The 7311-nt window shown below is 33.6% G+C and overlaps 1 protein-coding gene across 1 annotated transcript; it reads left to right on the top strand.

The window, feature by feature from the left end:
• Window positions 1-1324: 1324 nt before the first annotated feature.
• Window positions 1325-5470, top strand: LOC133782325 (indole-3-acetate O-methyltransferase 1). Its single transcript, XM_062221586.1, has 4 exons — window positions 1325-1484; window positions 1597-2019; window positions 3477-3752; window positions 4711-5470. The coding sequence occupies exons 1-4, from the start codon at window positions 1356-1358 to the stop codon at window positions 5062-5064; spliced, it is 1182 nt and encodes a 393-aa protein (XP_062077570.1). The 5' UTR covers window positions 1325-1355; the 3' UTR covers window positions 5065-5470.
• The last annotated feature ends 1841 nt before the right edge of the window (window positions 5471-7311 follow it).

The following is a 7311-nucleotide window of genomic DNA, read 5'->3' as shown; positions in this document are numbered from 1 at the left end:
GCAGGGGAATTATGGTCTAAAAGAAGGCTTAAGGCATAGATTTTAAACTTTGCAAAAATTTGATGAGCATATTGTTTCTATAAGGGGCCTGTTTAAGCATATTTAATCAAATTTTCCAAAAAAGATGTCATATCTCTATACATTGGCCGGCAATCTAACGCAACAATTTTCTGTATACAGTTTCTCAGCAATATGGGTTGGGATGTGGAGACAAAAGTAATGGATATGATGTCTAAGAGAGGATGTTTTTCACAAAAGAAACAAACAAGCGGCCAACTACGCCAACAATTCATGTTTTTTTACTTTTAATAAATGTTTTTCTTTTTCTTTTTCTTATATATATATATATATTTATTTATTTATATCACCTTCCATACTTTTCATCACTCTAATATCTTTTTTGATAGTAATAATCTGTGCTTTCTCACCACTAAGTTTTCAAATAATGTGATGGATATCTCTTGGAAATATGAGAAACCCTTTCTTTCGTGAGAGGCATGCGAATGCATGTGATCATAATGAATAAAATGGTAAATTTCATATAGAGCTCATGATCATTTTTTAATAATGGCACTACTTATTAATTACACATAACGTACATTAGGCCATTTTATTAACTGTGTTCTGCACATAAAAACAAATGCTAAACGGTCCAATTAACTTTCAAGTAAATAATTATCAATGATATTAGCATTTGCCTCGTAATATTGTTGTCTCAAGAAGCTTTTGTAATTGATCATATCCAAACAAATTAATATTATATATATATATATAAACATGTGGAAAATATATATAAATGGGTCAATTTGGATCAGTTGTCAATGTCTTCGAGATACGTTAATTAATTCCCTTTTATTTAATTGTATGTACAATTCATGATCTTTTGGAAGGAAAATATACTCATTATATAAATCTGTACATGTATCACTAATAAGAGTCCAATTTGAGATGGTGCAGACTGCAGATTAGACGACTTTAATTTCCGTTGTGTCCACTGATTTTTATTTTTTATTTTTAAAGAAATAGTAGCACCACATGGCTGACCCTAGCCTAAAGAAATTTGAGAAAAGCACCCCTAGCTAGCTAGTCCCCCACCACTCCAAGAGATGCAATTTATAATAATTCATGTCCTCAATATTAAATACACAGTATATAATTAACTTCTTTCAATCCACTGCCGGCAAAATATAATAATAATGATAATAATAATAAAATAAAATTGAAAGTAAAATAAAATCTCTTTCGTACACATTCTCTCACTCTATATCTCTATATATATTCAGCATTGGCTAGTCTTTTTTTTCAAACTGCTCAGCCACATAAATGCTCTCTTAATTTCTCTCAATAAAATATATATGTATAAAAAAAAAATGGCTCCCAATAAGGGTGATAATGTTGTTGTTTCTAATATGAAGCTTGAGAGAATGTTAAGCATGAAAGGTGGCAAAGGAGAAACCAGCTATGCCAACAATTCCCAAGCCCAGGTATATATGTAGTTTTATATTATTGGTTTTTCTGTATGTAATGATCCAAGTATTTTGTTTTGTTATATTATTGCTAATGTACATATATATGTGTGTGTGTGTGTAAATGCAGGCACTGCATGCTAAATCGATGCTCCACCTGCTGGAAGAAACCCTAGATGGAATTCAACTAAACTCACCGGAGGTGCCATTCGTGGTTGCAGACCTGGGATGCTCGTGTGGGAACAACACCATCTACATCGTGGACGTGATCATCAAGCACATGATCAAGCGTTACGAGGCGCTGGGATCTGAGCACGATCCACCAGAGTTTTCGGCTTTCTTCTCTGATCTTCCGAGCAATGATTTCAACACCCTCTTTCAGCTTCTCCCTCCTTTAGCCAACGACGGTGGCAGCATGGAGGAGTGCCTCGCCGCCGATAACCACCGCTCCTACTTCGCCGCCGGTGTTCCTGGCTCCTTTTACAAAAGACTCTTTCCAGCCAACTCCATTGACGTTTTCTACTCGGCCTTTTCCTTGCATTGGCTCTCACAGGTACTAATTCTTTTCTTTCTTTTTTAGGTTAATTAATGTCGTTATCATTTTACGTGTCCTTAATTATTCTACGTTCTACCAATATGTTTATATTATTTATATATATACATGGAACTTTGTTCCCCATGGCCATATATATTATTCAACACTAATAGACCTTATAAAAAAATATCCTAGGCATTGAAATATCTTAAATTTTTCATTACTTTCCGGTTACTTGAGGGACAAAACAAATTGATGGTCGTCAATCTTATTAAGTGGAAACAGTTTATATAAGACAAAATATAATATAATACATATATATATATATAGTATATATTATAAGTAGATATATGCCCTGATAATAACATTAATTTCTTGTTAATTTTATTAAGGCTCTCCTCCAATTTACGTGTGTGTGTGATGTTAAATTAGCTGAAGTGAATGTATGTGCGTGGCATAAAATATAAAATAATTATTTCAGTGTTTTTGTTCTTGTTACTGTACACATATACATAAAGAAATATAATTTTGTATATGGCAATATTTATAATTATTTTTAAAGTTGAATGAAGTGGTTAATGTGTATTCTTCAAAAACACCCATCATCATCCATAACTTTAAATATTCCAAGCTAACCCTATGTTTTATTATCTATATTCATGATCTTGTTTAAAACAAACATATTTTGTGTTTTAGTCTTACGTACTCACCTTGATTTTGTATAAAGATATATACTTAATAGTCAAATTTAATTTCCAGTAATGGTAGATAGATAAAAAGCACAGATCAATTATGATATATATACATAGAGAGAGAGTCTTAATTTTATATAAGAGTTAGAAAGCTATATTACAACTGATCAATGATCACATATACAGTACGTTCGTGAGATCAATATATATAAATATATATTATGGAGATAAAATAGCTCGTATTTTGAAAGCTGATATCATCAAGCTTTCTAATTTCTATTTCTTAAAGCCCCACCTTAACTTTTTACTTTTATTTTTTCTTTTTTTGTTAAAGGTTACTATAGTATTAAAGTCCAAAAGTACTTTCTCATTGATCACCTTTATTTTATCAGTTGAACTTGGTATATATAAAGCATTATAAGCTATCCTGTCAACTAATCAACTACTTGATAGTTACATTGCATTTAAGCTCAGCCAAAGAAAATTCATGAAACCAGTACTCAAAAACTTAACATAAACACCTCCCAACTTTTTGGTCAAAGGCATTAAAATTTGACACACTCAATTCAAAGCAGTACTTGCTTAGGTGTACATATATTTATATAAAACAAAATAAAAGCTATATATCATGATCAAAACCCTTTTTCCAATTTCTCTGCCCATTCTTTTTTTAATGAGAAAATATTATATATTCCTGAATTCACAATTATTCTTGTCATGTTCAATATGCTCAATCGGTATTATTTTGTGTGTACAAATCTGATGAATTTGGGTGGGGTGTAGGTGCCAGAATGTGTGTTAGACAAGAGATCATCAGCCTATAACAAAGGAAGAGTGTTCATCCATGGAGCTAGTGAGATCACAGCAAAAGCATATAAAAAACAGTTCCAAATGGACTTGGCAGGGTTCCTCAGATCAAGATCAAAGGAGATGAAGAGAGGTGGGTCCATGTTCCTTGTCTGCTTAGGGAGGACCTCAGTGGACCCCTCAGACCAAGGTGGGGCTGGCCTACTTTTTGGGACCCACTTTCAGGATGCTTGGGATGATCTTATCCAAGAGGTAATTATATCAAAAACATTCTGATTGTATGCTTGTGTGTGAACAGTGTGTACCATTTTTTTTTCCACATTATTTTTCTTTTTGCCCTTTCTTTTCTGGCAGACCAAAAAGCTTTAACATATATAAGAAAAAAGAATAACACCAAAAAAAATCAAATAAAGGGAGGTATGATTAGGTGTTGTTGGTTTTACAAAACCTTATTATGAAATTCCACTGGTCATGATTGAACTTGATTGATTCTGGCCATTAGATACACCCTCCAAAATGAATCTAGCCCTTCATTTGTTCCTCACTGTGTCGGCAGAATAATGACTATGGCAGCTGGTGGGTGGTGGGTGGTCCATATGTATGTGTTCCTGGCCATTGGAATTTCATACAATGTGATTATAAGCTCAACACCATCATGTCTTGTGTATCAAGACAAGGAGAACAATTTTGATCAATCTGATCATTGTTTTGATTAAAACAGAAACCCTTCAGTCTTTTTTGTATAATGTGAGTACATATATAGAGCTATAATCCTTCTACTGATCAATCAATAACCTATCCTGATCCTTGTGGTACAGGGATTATCATTAGCTTTTCATGGTAGTTCTCACTACTATTAGTTTATCTCAATACAAGGAATAGGATATAGATATATAATAATCAAAGTACTTGAGAACTATCCTCTTCATTTGTCCATGTAAAGAAAATAGAATTTAATTCTTCAGTACCTTCAACTTGGTATATACCCTGCTCGATGGTCAGTGTCATCATAGTCCACCAATGTTAAACTCGTGAGTAATTTTTCAAATCATGTGGTAATAAACCAATTTGTTTATGTGTAACAAACTTATTTTAATCTTGGATGCCTATTATTAAGTTCAATCCCACCATGTTACTTTTATGCTATAAATACTTACTATATATGGTCGATATTAGCTAATCATACTGACAAATATGTCAATAATCACAGGGCCTAATTAGCAGTGAAAAAAGGGACAATTTTAACATTCCAGTGTATGCACCAAGTTTACAAGACTTCAAGGAAGTAGTAGAAGCTGTTGGCTCATTTTCCATAAACAAGCTAGAGGTTTTCAAAGGAGGAAGCCCACTTGTGGTGAACCAGCCTGATGATCAAGCTGAAGTGGGAAGAGCCCTTGCCAATAGCTGCCGCAGTGTGGCTGGTGTCCTAGTTGACGCCCACCTCGGCGACCAGCTTAGCGAGGAGCTCTTTTCTAGAGTAGAAAGCAGAGCCACAAGCCAAGCCAAAGAACTACTTGAGAAGCTACAATTCTTTCACATAGTGGCCTCTCTTTCTTTTGCTTAGAGAAAAAGAAAGAAAGAAAAGGTGTATTCAGGAAAGAGGGATATTTGCTTTTTTTACGGTCTATTTCTTTTTTTTTTTAGTTATGGTCACTTTCTCCTGTCTTTAGTTTGTTACTTGATTGCATAGAGAATCAAAAGAGTTCAACACACAAAAAGAGAGGAGAAACTTGTAAGGCTTTTTCGGTCATATCTTCTATTTACTTTTCTTCTACTTTGTGTTCTTGTGGGTGTTATTACTGACTGTAGTTACCTTTGTTCTTTACAAGCTTTGTGACTTTGTGTTCCCTTGAAATGTAAACTAGGTAAATAAAGTTAGCTATAGTGAACTCTTTTACATTTTTCTTCCATTGTATCCTATTATGATGTTTATATGTGAAATTAAGTTGTATGAATGGAGGGTTTGCTTTTTGTACACTGCTCACGAGTTGTGACATGGCTATTGCTTTTTAATACCCTTTATGTTTTTGTTTCAAATTTCTTATTCCTTTGAGCAAAACTTGTAGTTACTCCAGTTAATGCTTAACAATTGTATTCCCTTATTTTCAGAAGTTCAGTTCTCTTCTTTATACTTCTGCCTCTTCATGTTTTTATTCAAACTTAACTAGCCATATCATTTTCCTTTAATGTGTGTACGTATACATACATAAATAACACATATATTCATTAATCTTAGGCCTCTAATTGACTGATAAAATAAAGTTCATGATATAAAAAACAGAAGACAGTTTATATAAGCAAAACAATGACACGAAGCTGTTCCATTATTCCTCCCATTCGAGCATTTATATCGCTTTTCTATAGATCTCACACCAAATGTTCATCTCAAACATTAAAAAAATTCACAGCACAAAGCAAAATGAGTGAAGTAGTTAAAATTCTCAATTTTCAGATTCCACGTCAGAATCATAAAATATTATTATATCAGCCTCAGATGGCACCCTAAAGCTTACCCTTTTGTTTATATTTCTACTCTGACATCTGCTCACTGGAGCTTCATTTGTTTTTCCACTGTGATCAACTACTTTAAGCTTCAAAACACTCTCCATTGAACCATTTTGAACCTTTAATCTAGAGGTATTAGTAACTCCATAATCATCGGTGAAGGGCGGACAGATTCTCTTGAAGAATCTTATGACAAAGCTGCGCTCCCTAGTAGCAGTTTTGGTTCTAACACAATTTTCTTTCTTGGTCGGTGAGGCTAACATCAAATCCTCCAGAGTTTCTTTCTTCACCATCTTCACCTTCTGGTGGTATTGAATCTCATTCTGCTGTATTTTTCGCTTGTTCATTCCAGTCCTTGAGTATGTAGGCTTCACATAGTCCATAGCCAGTTTTATTGAACCACCATTTTCATGATGAACATGGTTTTCTTTAGACAATGTTTCAGAACTTGAAAAACAAAGTTTCATTTCTTCTAAAGGTAAAACAAGGAAACAATATGGAGCATAATAGCTCAATATGATAGTTAAAGCAAGTGGAAACTAAAGAGAATATATAAGAATGGTCTTACTTGGCGGAATTTTCAAGAAGAGGTAGCTGCAGCCTAGTTATTTCCAATATATTAACGTACCATATTCTTTTTTGCATATGATTTGGCAAATTTGGAGTCTTCAAAACTGATCCAGCAATCATTGCATATAACACTAGATTTATTAAGTGTGAAGAATGCCAGCCCTGCAGTAAAAACAAAAGCTATCGATACAAATGAAGAAAGAGAAGTCTCGTATATTTATGTAAGAACAGAAAAAACACGTAGCTCCCTCATGCAGCAGATAATTTAAGCCAATTTCCTTAGAGAATAAAATAAGAAATTCTTTATGGAATCTTAGAAACAAGATCCCATTTCAACAGTAGACTTAAAACAAGTTGGAAGCACTCTCTCTCTCTCTCTCTCTCTCATACAACTGATAGAAGAAGTTAAAAGACCAAGAGACAATAACAGCCGAAAGATCAAAAGGTGAGAAAGAACACCGGAAGAGACGACTGAGCTGGACAAAGCAGCTTTTGTTTGTCGCATTCAGTGTATTATTTACTTGGTTCAACATGAAGCCTTAAACTTGCTCCTTTTAAGGATGAAGGCAAGCTTTAAACATATGCTTATTGTTGGGTTATCTACTATCTTTGATGAAGCTGCTTTTAGTTAAAACAGCCGTACTCTTCCAGTTGTTTCGTTTCCATTAACTTAGTTTTACACAATAATCGTTCGTTGACTAACATGATTAATATTCTTGTCGTCAAATTAAAAAAA

The sequence above is a fragment of the Humulus lupulus genome, chromosome 6, assembly GCF_963169125.1.
Source record: "Humulus lupulus chromosome 6, drHumLupu1.1, whole genome shotgun sequence".
Lineage (NCBI taxonomy): Eukaryota > Viridiplantae > Streptophyta > Magnoliopsida > Rosales > Cannabaceae > Humulus > Humulus lupulus.
Note: the sequence above shows the minus strand (reverse complement) of the source record. Positions and strands in the feature narration are given on the sequence as shown.